Consider the following 13,410-nt stretch of genomic DNA (forward strand, 5'->3'; position numbering starts at 1 on the left):
CCAAGAATGCGGCGCTTCCTATCCTCCAGGGAACACAGTTATATGTTCATCTCAAGTAGGGTCCTAGGCTCAGCGCAGAACCATGGGACCCCCGACATCCCTATCCTGCCGGAGCCGAAATGGCGCAGAGCCTCGTGGGAGTTTGGGGTACCTTCCCTCTGGGGACGGAGGTCTCAGGGCTCCGCCTGGGGCTGTCACCTCATGAGACCAGCTCAGACACCAAGAGCCACCCCCAACCTTAGAGTCTCTGATGCTGAGATATCCTCCTGGCCTGTACCCCGTGTCTGACCCTTGGGCAGGAGGTCTGGGAGACACAGCCACCCTCAGCATGGCCAGAAACGCTCGGTATGGCACCGGATAGGCCCTCCATTTGAAAAGAGACATTAGCAAGCAGATTCGGGGCATGCTGTGTCAACACGAGGCTGGGCTGCGGCGTCCTCCTCCTTGGTGGTCTAAGATGCAAGGCTGAGCAGAGCGAGACCATGGCCCTGGCATGGGGCTTGGGGCGCAGCTGTGTGGCTCTGGGTGGGTGGCCAGCCCTCTCAAATCTGAGTCCGCGTCACACGGGGGTGTAGGCAGGCCATTCTAAGGTCTCACTCAATGACTGTTGCTCTGTGGTCACTCCCTAGAAGCAGGGCTGGCCTGGTTGGGTGTCCTGCCAACAGAGCAGGGAATGGGCCCGCGAGGGTCCGTGTAGAACTGCACTGACATCTATGTACCCACCCGACATCCAGCCCCAGGCCCTCCCACCACCTCTGTCTCCCTGTGAGGGTCCCATGTGGAGGGCAGCCCTGGCCCCATCAGAGGCCCCCCATCATGCCCACGGATCACCCACATTGCACCTCCTCCTTGGCTGGGATGGGGCTTCCGAGGGGCCCGCATTCCTGTGCCTTAGACACTATGGACCTAGTAGGCCGGGATCAAGGCCCCCCCGCATGGCATCCCAGTCTTTCACATGAGGCTGTCCACCCACTGCAGCCGAGATCAGGCCTGGCTGGCCCAGCAGACCCCACCCTAGAGGGGGCCTCGACTCCCAGCAGGAGGGTACCCTCAGCTAAAATGAGCTCCTGAGCAGGTAACGTTCCTAGAAGCATCTTGGTGAAGACTCAGGTTGGGTCCTCGTGAAGCCCCTGCAGCTCCGTTCCTGTGCCTTCGAGCCGCCTGCGTCCTGCAGCCTCCGACGCTCAGTCCTCCTGCCTCTGGGGCAGGGGCAGGTGTCACCAGGAGTGGCCTGAGCACTGGATACCAGTGGCCAGGCTCCTTTGTGGTCCTGCCTTCATGTGGCCTCGGGCAGAACCCTGACCATCAGAGCTCTCAGGCTGGGAGGCTGCCAGGGTCCTCCCAGGCAGGGAGCAAGAGGCTGGAGCCAGCCGCTCTCTGCAGCTGAAATTCTTGTTTTAAATCTCGATTCCACCACCAGCGCTCTGGCAAGACTGTTCCCCTCTGGGAGGCTCCGTTCTGTCTCCTGTTGTTGGTGACCTCAGCTCCTGGCTGTGAGGACGATTGAGGAAGGACCTGGACAGCTTCCCCTGGCCCCACCGCTCCCCAGCAGCCAAGACGGCTCCAGGGTGCCTGGTCTGGGAACGCTGATCCTGAACGCATCCGAGGTGGAAACAGGAAATGCTTGGATCACATCTCACACCAGTCCCAGCACTTGTAAAACACACACGGTCCAAACGCTCCCTCCAGGGAAGACGCTGCTCAGAGAAGGGCCCGGGGGCGTCACCCAAGGAAGCAGCAAATCAGACCAGGGTGCGGCAGCTGGAGGTGAGGCCAACACAGCCAGACCCTCGAGGACTGGACTCCCGCCAGTGCGGCAGCAGCGGCCCCGCAGGGGCCCACGCCTGTATCATGAGGACAAGAACCGTCTGAGGAGGCAGCTTCAGGATTTAAAAGGTCAGCCCAAGGCCCCTCCCACAGGGACCTGAGCCCTCCAGGAAGCCTCTCTGACTAGAAAGTCTTAACTGGAATTCTCAGGGCGGGGGAGCTGCACCCGTTTCTTGGGACTGGAGCAGTAAAGTGCCACTTGGGGGTGGGGGTGGAAACACCCAAAAGGCATCCTCGCGCTTCTGGAGGCCGGAAGCCGTGACCCAGATGTTGGGAGTGCTGCTTCCTTCCAGGGTCTCCGATGAAGAGTCTGCTCCAGCCGCCCTCCAGCTGCGGAGGCTCCGGCGATCTCTGACCTCACTCCATCCACCCGTCTCCTCCTCTTCTGTCTCTTCTAAGGACACTGCCGTGGATCTAGGGCTCACCCCAATCCAGGCTGATCTTGTCTCAAAGTCTGTTCCATAATGACACCTGCACAGACCCTCTTCCCAAGTAAGTCACGTTGGGAGCATCCGGTGGACGCGTCTCTGGGGGATTTGGCACAGGATGGAGGCTTCAGCGTTCCCTGTCCGGTCCCCTTTTCACACACAGAACTGAGGCTCTGAGAGGAAACGGAACAGACTACAGGCGGTGGAATGTGAGCTGCGGGCCGGGCTGGAGCCGGGGCGACCACGGGCCAGGGTTGGTACGAGGAATCCCATCCTGTCCTACGTGCATTCTGCGGCGAGTGGCCCAGTCAGGGTTCCAGCAGGTGCCCCCGACGGCACTGGCTTCCTCTCCGGCATCCCTGTTCCATTCATCCATCCCACGGCACCGCGCCCACTCCCACATGCACGTGCACGCTAAACGTGTGTCCCCAAGTGTGTGCCCCACCACCTCCCAGCCCAGGCAGCTGGTCATGGGTGAGGCAAGTAGGGGCACCAGGGAGAAGGAAAGTCAGGGCCTGATAGCAAGACCATGGAGGATGCCACTGACCACAGGGCACTTGACCTGCGGCCCTCCCACTTGGACACTTTGGGGTCCGCGTGTCTGGAGGGGCCAGGAGAGTGGAGGGGATGCCACTGGAATAGAAGCTGCCTGAGGCAGTGGGGGTGCAGGGGCTCATCCTCCTGACATCCAGGCTGCAGCCGCAGGCTCTGCAGAGCCCAGCCCAGCCCTTGCCCGGTGAAGGAAAGGCCTTGGAGTGGCGGCGGACGGCCACCTCTAGAGATGACCGGGGTTCGCGTTCCAGTCAGGTGAGCGCCCAGCCCAGCAGCCCCCAGGCTGGGCTCCTCATCCTGTCCTGGAGGCCAGAGTAGCAGGCGCTGCAAGCAGATGCAAGGCTGTGGTGTCAGGGTGCGGACCTCCAGCGTGCAGAGCCTAATCTGAATGCCTCTCACCAGTCAGAGCTCGGGTTGAGGGGACATGATCCTAACCCCATTCTCTGGGGTCTCCTGGTGCAGAGGAAGCTTCCAGGTGAGGTAGGCGATGGGAGGCAGCTGGCCACGGCCTCTTCGTCACCCACCCCACTCCCTCCGCGCCCCCACCATTGTCATTGGGCCGTATCACCCATGATCCCCCCTTGAAGGGAGGACGAGGTTCCTAAATCAAGCAGCAGCTTCCAGCTCTTTCCGAGGGGCACAGCGGGAGCTGCCATTTGTGACGCTGTCCAACCCAGCAGCCACCGGGTGTGTTTAATCATAGGTCAGTTCACATCAAAGGCAGGTCAAGAGCCAGCACCCCAGACACACCCAGCTAGTGGCTGCCACACTGGACCCAGCAGACAGGATAGTTCCATCGTGATGAAGAAGGTTCCAGAACAACACTGGGGGAGGGCGGGCAGGCAGACAGTACAGGCTGGGCAGGTGGGCATTCACCGTCAGGGACAGCCGGCAAGCGACACATGGTGCCACAAGGACGCAGCTGTGGGGACGGGAGAGACCTGCCGAGACACACGACCTGCGTCCAGGGGAGCCGGGCCAGGCCTCGGCACAAACAGGCACCTTCCGGGGGGAGAGGCGGACACCGGGCAGGGGAGCAGCTGGGGCCGAGCCTACCTGAGCCTGCCAGCCCTGGAGGACGCATCTGCTGCCAGGACTGCCCAGCCATCCACGCACCCCCCTCCCCATGATGCCAGTGTCAGGCCGGGCAAGACTTACCGTTTTCCCGGTGCTGGAAGGAAGGGGAGAACTCTTTGGCAGTGATCCTGGCGATCCGCGCCTCCTCCTGGGCTTTCTGAGCCGCTGTGAGGGCTGCCTCGGCCTTTGCCCGAGAGTGGGAAGTCCTGAGGGAGACAGGGAGGAGAGTGAGGGGGGCAGGAGGCACAGCTGACAGGGGTCTGGGTCGAGGTCCTGCGCCAACCCCCCAACAACGGGCTGGGCTAAGACAAGATGCCAGCACCCCGTGTTTGCCCTCAGACCTCTGGATCTTGTTCGTTTGTTCGTTCATTCATTCATTCATTCAATGAACATCGCTGAGCACCAACCAACCAGGCTCAGCGCACAGGATGTGCTTGAAAACACCCCTGGGCGGGGCCTGGTGGCTCACGCCTGTAATCCCAGCACTTTGGGAGGCTGAGGCGGGCGGATCATGAGGTCAGAGGTTCAAGACCAGCCTGAGCAATATAGTGAAACTCCGTGTCTACTAAAAATTACAAAAATTAGCAGGGCGTTGTGGCGCATGCCTGTAGTCCCAGCTACTCAGGAGTCTGAGGAAGGAGAATTGCTTGAATCCGGAAGGCAGAGGTTGCAGTGAGCGGAGATCACACCACTGCACTCCAGCCTGGGCGACAGAAAAAGACTCCATCTCAAAAAAAAAAAAAAAAAAAAAAAAAGGAAACAAAGAAAAAAACAAAATGCTTCTGTTCTAATTATCATCAAACATCAGCACATGGACAGAAAGAGTCCAAGCCCAGAAGACCCACCCACAGGGTGGACACGGTGCCAGCCCGCTGTGCTCTGTGTGTCTATGTTTCCTGCCGCTGCCCCGGTGTGGGTCACGGGACCACCTCCCTGCCCAGTAATCCCAGCACCTCTGACTTGGGACCCAGGGCTCGGGCAGGTGGGCAGTTCCCTTACCCAGCCAAAAGATGACATGCCACAGGTACCGTGGCACGAAGGAGCCACGGTGCCTGTGGGCGGCCAGGCACATGGCCCCTCTGGCCTCTCCCTGTGTCTCTGTTGAGGCCTGCGGGGGACCTGCCCGCCCTTTGTAAAAGGAGGGACTAGATGGATGCCCCGAAGGCAGAACCTGGGGTTCTGTGCATTTCAAAGGCGTGGGGCTTGCATTTCTTCCTACCTGGTGTGCTGGCTCCAGGGGGGGGCCTGACAGTGCCGTGGGCACCATTTCCCTGACACTGGGAAAACTGAGGCACGATGACCCATTCCCCCACGACCAATCCCCCTCTGAGCGACTCCCTGGGAGGTCTCCTGCTCACAGTTCCTGACTTAGCCTGTTCGGGCTGGAAAAAAGCACTGCAGCTTGGGCGGCTCATGAATAGCAGACATTGCTTTTCTCCCAGCTCTGGAGGCTGGAAGTACAAGATCAAGCTGCCAGCAGATTTGGTGTCTGCAGAGGACTCACTTTCTGGGTCCTGGACAGCACCTTCCTGCTGGGTCCTCATGTGGTAGAAGGGGCAAGCGTGCTCCCTGAGGCCTCTTTCCTCAGGACACTAATCCCCACCATGAGGCTCCAGCCTCAGCCCCGTCACCTCCCAAAGGCCCCACATCCTAGCACCATCGCCCTGGGGGAGAGGATTAACACATGCACCTGGGGGGCGCAAACACCTTCTACGCAGCCTGACCCCCCATCTTTGCCATATACCTGTCACTCCAAGTCCATGGGCTAAACCTGGAATCCACACACTGTTCATGAAAGACGGCGTTCTTTTTTCAAAATTCCACTGTGCTAACTAGGAACAATTTTACTAGAAGAAAATAAACCTATGACATTTACATACAAGGAGTAATATAAACCACAGCCAAGAACATGTGTCCAGGAAACGAAGCAAGCTGCTGAGAATGCCCCATCAGGGCTCCAAGAGCCAGAGAGTGCCCCAAACGCTGGCCCAGAGAGCACACCGCTGTCTTGTGGGGGCTCTGATCCCAGGCCTTTGGGTGGTCTGTACATCCCCTGAAACTGTACTCAAAATTTTCTGCATGATCCCCTGCCAACAAGCAGAGGGTCCACGGCTTTCATCAGATTCCAGGAGGATTTGCGATGCCCCAAAACTAAAGATGTGCAGTCTGAACACAGCTGGCCCTGGACAGAGAAGCCGAGGCTCAGCCATGCTGCAGCACCCAGGACAGCCCACTCCCAGCTCCTGCCCGAGAATCAGCCCAGGACCCAAAGGAAAGCAGGCTCCGAGCTCCCCGGAAGCCAAGGAAAGTAGGAAAACATCTCCTGCCCTGGGGACACCTTCCAGAACTATGACTGCATGCACCTGACCTTCCAGAACCATCACAACCCTATGCACCTGACCTTCTGGAACCATCATGACCGCATGCACCTGACCTTCCGGAACCATCATGACTGCATGCACCTACCCTTCCGGAACCATCACGACCACATGCACGTGACCTTCCGGAACCATCACGACCGCATGCACCTGCCTCCTGTGCTGGGTGATTTTCGTGAACATCTCCCACTCCCGTAAGCTCCTGAAGAGGATGGGGTCTTGCACCTCACCGGCTGTTCAGACCTCGAACACCACATGCGGCACAAGGGACCAAATGGGAAACTCCCCAGAGGGGCCCGTATTTGGTTCTCACATCTTTGCGTAGTAAAAATACCACCAACATTAACTCACCAACATCATACGTATATTTACATATGTACGTTCACACATATATAAAAAGATGTGGTGCCAACACTAAAATAAAACGAATCCAGACAAGCGCATCGCACGAAGGAGGAGACTCCCAAATGCACTGCAGAGGTTCATTATGAGACACCAGGTCTCGGCCGGGCGCCCAGTTCTCCAAGGGGTAATGGCTCCTGATGCCTGTGGCTCCCACCTGTGGAGGGTCAGGCCGCGGTGACACAGGCGGGGAGGGCATCTGAGCTCACCCGGGGCCCCCCACACCTGCACCGTGGCTCTGTGGCGCCTCCACCTGGTCACGTCACAGATCCTGCCTTTCTTGCAACCTTCCCCAGAGGAACAGGCCGTGATCTTTCTTGCTCTGCCTGGCCCTGCATGTGAGGCTCCCATGACCTGCTTTGACTCAGAAGCAAGTGCCAAGAAAAGGCACGGTTCCTGGGCCACTGCTGACCACAGGCCGGCTGGGCCAGATGCCTGGGCTCCTCCAACCTGGGAGTGGAGTGGGTGCTGGCAGGATTCACTGCCCAGGCCACCTCTGCGGTGGACGGTACTGAGGACAGAGATGGTAGCCGACAGAAGACGAGGCCACAGATACACACGATGGAGGGGCAGGTGGGGCCTGCGGGGACTCCTAGTCCTACCGTCAGCACCTGCACTGGATTTAGTGGTGTCCCCCCAAAATATTCGTTCATCCTGGACCTGGGAATATGACTTTATTTGGAAATAGGGTCAGACAGCCTGACCCACTACCGGAGTGTCTGATTCCCCAGGTCTGGGTGGGGCCTGGGAATCTGCACTTCTATGTCCCAGGTGAGGTGGTGGCCCCCGCTGGTGCAGGGACCTCACTTGGAGAGACACCGAAAGGGCAAACTCCAGAGTTCTCAGCCTGTACCTTGCCTGGCAGCCCCTCTCTCCTGCTGGATGGCGACTCTGCTAGAAGCCAACTTCCCATCCCCGCCGTCCCCCCGCCATGTCCACTCACCCACACGCAAGGGGAACCGGCCCAGCAACACGCTCGAGGCACGCAGCCCTCCTCCTCCTCCTCCTCAACTCCTGAGCTGAGGGCTCCTGCCCTGCCAGCATCACTCCCATGGTGCTTGGCTCTCCCCGTCTGCTGTAAGAGGGGCCACGAGATCCCGCAGCCTACATCCCCACAGTGGGGTCCCCGCCCCCCACACCCTGGCCCAGGTCAGAACATGGTATTCCCCACCACTGACGGCTCCTTGTTGAGTGACAGCTCCTTGGCTCAGGTCCACTGGAAGATGCGAGTCCCAGAGCCTCCATCTCAGGTCCTCATAGCATGTGGCCCCTGCGTTCCCAGCTGCCACCTATGCTGATGACCCAGGGGCCAGAACGGGCCTGGGGCTTCTCCTTGGACCCCTCCCATCCACCCAGCCTTTATCCGACACTGTTGGGCCCTTACCGTGCCGGCTGGTGCCCCCAGGGGCCCCGGTGAGCACAGAAGTGTGCTATGAGGATGGGGCTGCAGTGGGGGCTGCAGTGGGGGCTGCAGTGGGGGCTGAGAGAGCCAAAGGCTGACCAGGACATTCTGGAGGGAGGAGGTTGATGCTGGGTGGACAGAGGTCACCCGGAGGGGCCCCTGTCCTGGAGGATCACCCCCAGGCTGGGGAGAGCCAGAGGAGCAGGTGAGCAGAGCAGCCAGGTGAGCACTACTGTGAAGTCACGGAGTGTTGCCTGGAAGAGAGGGCATCTCAGCTGAGCTGACGGGGGAGCCAAGAGGTCAGGAGGCGGCTCCTGATGAGGCCTGGAGTCACTGCTCACCTCTCACTGGCCCTCAGCCACTCCCCTCCAGCAGGAAAGCTGGAGGTCAGGGGTCTTCCACACATCTCAGGTGATAGCTGGGCCCGGGTGACAGCCCCCAGCTTTCCAGAGGGCCCGTTCCACACCCATGACAACCCTGAGCATCACTCCTCTTTGACAAATGAGGAGATGAAGGCACCAAGACTCCACCTTGGCAGCCCAGGTGGTTCTGAGCCCCACGGGGGTCTCACAGCTGCGGGATGGTGGCTCTGGCCCTGCCCACGTCCCCATCTTCAGGTGTCCAGGGGGTCAGCTCGATATAGCCTGGACCTCCCCTTCCAAGTTGAACTGACCCGAGCCTCCAAGCCTACCCCAGGGCTGGGGGCAGGATTTCCCCTGACAATGGGACTCCCTCTTCTTACCAAGCCACAAGACCACTGGCTGGCCAGGGTCCAGAGGAGACTAGACACCTGCCCCCAGGTCAGTGGAGCGCCTGAAATCTCCACGGGCCCTTTCTGAGTCAGATGCAGCAAGGTGGGTCGCAGGCGGGCCCCAGGCCCGAGCGCCACCCTCCATCGCAGTGATCCCAGATACATCTCAGAGAGCCCGCGTCCCTCGTGGATTCTTCCCCATCTTGACGGCACACAGGCGGTCACGGCGACATTTCTCCTGGGGCCAGGCATAAGGCCGACACAGCCCGGTGCACCAGGCCCATCTTCTCTGGGCAGCAGGTACCAGCCCAGTGAGGCTCGGTCTGTCTGGGTGGTGAGGGCACAAGCCTCCTGCAGTGGTCACCCACGTGACCACACGCTGGGTGACCTGACACAGAAACGTTTCTTCTCACAGTTCAGGAGGCTGGAGGTTCCACCCAGTGTCAGCAGAGCTGTGCTCCGTCCAGAGGCTCAGGGGGAGACTCCTTCCTGTCTCCCAGCTTCCGGGGGCTCCTGGCGTGGCTTGTGGCTGCCTCACTCTCGTCTCTGCCTCTGTCACCATGTGGCCTCTTCCCTTCTCAGAACACCCGGATAATCCAGGATGGCCTCATAATTCCATCTGTGAAGATCCACGCCAGCCTCTCCCTGCCCAGCCCTGCCTTCCTCCCTCCTTCCAGGTTCATCTCCAGCAGGCCCCCCAAGCAGGCGTGCAACAGGGAGGCACGGATCTGGAGAGAAGACTCCAGCAGCCCAGGAGGACCCCAGCATGGGTGACTGGGGTGCAGACAGCCCCTGGTGGCCATCCCCACGGAGACTGCGAGCCTGGGGGGGGGGTGCTCTGCTGATTCTTGAAGGGTCCAAGGGGCCAGAGAGCTGGGAAGACTGTGGCCACGGGAGACTCTGTGGAGGCCACTGCCTCATCCAAGAGACGACGACAGTCTAGGGTGATTCAGGGTGAAGTGTAAGAGCCAAGGGGCTTCCCTGGCAGCATTTTGGGAAACCCCCACCTCCTGTAGCCAGGGGCAGAGGGAGGGCAGGACCCAGAAGGCCGGACTCAGCAGGGCAGCATCCCGTGCTGAAGCCAGAGCCGGACAAGAAAGAACAGGACTGGAGACTCAGGGTGGAGGGACCGGGGCAGACAGAGCTGAGGGTCTGACCTTCCCTCCGGGGCCTGCAGTGGTGACCTTCGCCCCCTTGGCAGAGACCAAGCAGCCCTTCCTGCTGGAAGACCCCTGCAGAGACTTCCCCACTTGAGCCCTGCCTCCCAGGATCTCCCGGCTCCCCTCCTGACACCAAACCAATCACAAGGACAGATCCCTGCACACCCCAGGGAGGCGCCAGGCTGGCTCTGGTCAGCGTTCCCAGCAGGATTTGGCCAACAGGGGCCAGGAGGGCGCTCAGGATCCATCCCTAGGCTGCTGGATCCAAGCACAAGAAGTAGAAACGGGGAGTGGATCAACACGAACTTGCTCTGCCGAGACCCAGGCGTTATTACCCTGGCAAAAACTCCGTGGGACCACGGGTGCCTGCCGGTCCGCCAGGGAGGCTCTCGGAAGCTCTGGAGAGGGGGTGGCCTGAGTCAACACTACGGCCCCACGGTGCAGGTGTGCGGCTGGAGGAAGGTAGCCATGTATGGCTGGCACCGCCGGGAGGCACAGGTGAGGGCACAGAGCTGAGGGGCAGCCCAGGGAGGGGCAGGGCTGGCAGGAGGAGCTGGAGCTCCTGAACCGCCTCCCTGATAGCAACGGGACAGTAGGAGCCGAAATCAGAGGCCAGCTGAGAACATTTCACCACCAGAAGCCGGGTAGGACCCGTTATCAATGGGAAATAAGGTCAGAGGACAGCCAGGGCCCCCTGCAGACAGCTGGGGGTCAACAGGACAGGACAGGGCATTCCTAGACACACAAGGGTCGCAACAGGGGTGCAGCCGAATTTATACAACGAAAAGAAGGGTGGGTGATCCGGAGGCTGGGAGTGGCCTCCGATCCCCCCCGAAGTCCTGACCCTCTGCCCAGTTTCAAATCTGAGTCTCCAGGAAGCAGGGCGTGCAGCCCCGCAGTGTGTGCATATGGTGGGACCGACCCCCACCCCATCCTTCCCCAAAGGGAGCGCTGACACGCGGGCTGCTGGGCACTGTATGCAGATGCGACATGTGCATCCACGTCAGACTATCACCTGTCAGCATGTTCACGAGATCCCCCGGGTAACCACTGAGAAAATAATTCAGAGATTTATAGGGAAAGGAACAGTGATATTCTAGAAAATACCACTCCACCAGTCACCAGAAGGGAGCCGAGGTGACCACACTGATCAAAGGGTCCCTCCGCGAGACCCGGGCGCGCATCAGAACCCCTTTAGAGAACGTGCTGAAACGCAGGGGCCAGGCCACGCACCAGGGTTTTCTGATTCAGGGGGTCTGGGGTAGCCCAGAGAATCTGCATCTGAACAAGCTCCCCATGGGGCTTTTTCAGGCTCTAGAAAGGCTGGAGCCAGATTCTCCCTGGGGACTTTAGGAGCCAGCCCTGCAGATGCCTGGATTTTAGCCCCGTGAGAGCCACGTCTGACCTCTGACCTCCCGGACTGTGAAAGGACAGTCTGTAGTTCTCAGTCACTGAATCTGTGGCCATCAGCTGCAGCTCCACAGTCGCCGAGGCCCTGTGAGGCCCAGCCCTGGCCTGCTCTCCTCTCTGCACCCACGTGCATCCCTCGGCAGGCACGACCCTGGGAAGTGCTGTGGTTACAGCACAAATGTCTTCCATTCGGCCCTGGGCAATATGGGGTCCCCGGCCCCTGACAACCACTGGGCAGCTCCTTTTCCCTAGCCCCCTCCTCTTTGCTCCCTATCTAGGGGGCTTCATTTAAGCAAGGGGCAGAGCCCATCCTCCCCACGGCTCCAGCCTCTCCTGCACTCTAGGCCCACTTGCCTGGCAGGCTCTGCCCCATGGTGCTGGGCTCACTGCTGAGGCTCAGGGTGAATTCTGGGGCCCAGCCAGCCTTCTGGAGGGAGGCACACGAGAAGCCGGGGGCGTTTTGCTCCTGGCACTGGCCTGGACCAACATCAGTGGCTGCCTCAGGAGGAGCCACCACAGGGGTAAAGGCCAAGGGCAGGGCAGCCAGGCAGGCAAGGCTGCCCCCATCTCCTGACAGGGAAGGTTCTGGAACCCGGGGAGCATCCTGGAGTGAGGAGTAGGCTCGGACGCCCCAGCAGCCTTTGCTTCCTGATCTTGTTTGTGTCTCTTTCCCCGAGGGCAGGACAGTGGCTTCCCGGGTGGGAAATGAACACTCTGGTGATGCCTGGCCCCGCATCTCACACTTCCTGTCTTCCTCGGGCTACACAGAGCCCGGGCCGAAGGGGCACTGAGGGGCCCTGTGGCCCCATTCGCCACCAACTGACACCCTCCCCGAGGGCATTGGTTTCTGGCTGTGCCCCTCCAGACTCTTACAGGGATGCATATCTGGGGCGTTTCCACGTCCTGGGCGCTCTGCTGATCAATGCGAGTGCTCAGAAAGCTACACGAAACCTCAGAGGCCATCTCAGCACAGGAGCTTTGGCCTCTGTGGGGTCCTCAATGGTGACGAAAGGCTGGCCTCATGGAATCGGCTGGCCATGCAGGCCTCTGGCCCTTCCTGCTCCTGGAGGAACTCTTTTCAGGCAGCCTTTGTCCCTCCCCCGGCTCATTCCCCTCTCCGTGAGGACACCCCTCCCTGAAGCCTCCGAGTACCCCGAGTTGAATTGGATCCCTGCTGCAAGCTCCCAAAGCCCGGCCTGCCCCAGTGCAGACACTCTGTCTGCGTCCTCCTGGCTGTGAGCAGGGGCCTCAGGGGACCAGGCGTCCTCAGGGCAGAGCCCATCACTGTAGTTCCCTCGGAGAGAAGCTGGCGGACGAGAGCCAGAGTTCAGGGAGAAGCAAATGCAGATCGATTCCCCTTTGTGTAATGCCTGCCCTTCCCAGGCGGCTGGCTGGTGTACACTCACTCTTTTCATGCATTATTAATGCCTGCAGCCTGAGACGAACGTGTCTCAATAATGATCAATACGCGGGAATGAGATGAAGCATGGGGCGTCATGGACAAGAACTCAGCATCTACGTCCCAGAAAAGCCCTCATCCATTGGGTCCCCACCGATGAGGCTGAGAGCAGACGAGTCAGCCTTTGGCTTTGGTAGGAATCATAACATTCACTGCTCCTCCTTGGCCGTGTACTGAGTGTCACAGGGCTGCAGGAGACGGCCCCGCAGCCCCTCTGCAGAGCCCTGGTGGGCAGCTTGGCTGTGCTCTGACCCTCCACACACATTTGCCATTTGACCCTTCCCCCACTCCATGAGGAATGTAAGACCCCCATTTTGCAGATGAGAAAACTCAAGGCCAGACTTGAGCTACTCGCCTGGGGCCCTGGGGAAGTGGCGTCAAGAATCCAGACCACACTGGACAGCTCAGGGCACCACACCCGTGTCTACATTCTTTAAAAAGCCTGGCCTTGAGTTTTCTTGCACTGAGTCCCCAGCCCTGGGGGCACCGGCCGGCCAGCCTTGGTGTGGTCAATGTCCTGGTGTCTCCCAGGGAGACATTTTATGTAATGCACAGAAGGACTGC

General features: G+C 60.1%; 1 protein-coding gene across 1 annotated transcript in view; it reads right to left on the reverse strand.

The window, feature by feature from the left end:
• JPH3 (junctophilin 3) overlaps positions 1-13,410 on the reverse strand; it is a 109,496-nt gene that overhangs the window by 9,316 nt on the left and 86,770 nt on the right. Inside the window, exon 3 of the mRNA XM_003917287.5 lies at positions 3,966-4,090. Coding sequence (XP_003917336.2) covers positions 3,966-4,090 — 125 coding nt within the window. The remainder of the gene's footprint in view (positions 1-3,965; positions 4,091-13,410) is intronic.

Source organism: Papio anubis, chromosome 18, assembly GCF_008728515.1.
Source record: "Papio anubis isolate 15944 chromosome 18, Panubis1.0, whole genome shotgun sequence".
Lineage (NCBI taxonomy): Eukaryota > Metazoa > Chordata > Mammalia > Primates > Cercopithecidae > Papio > Papio anubis.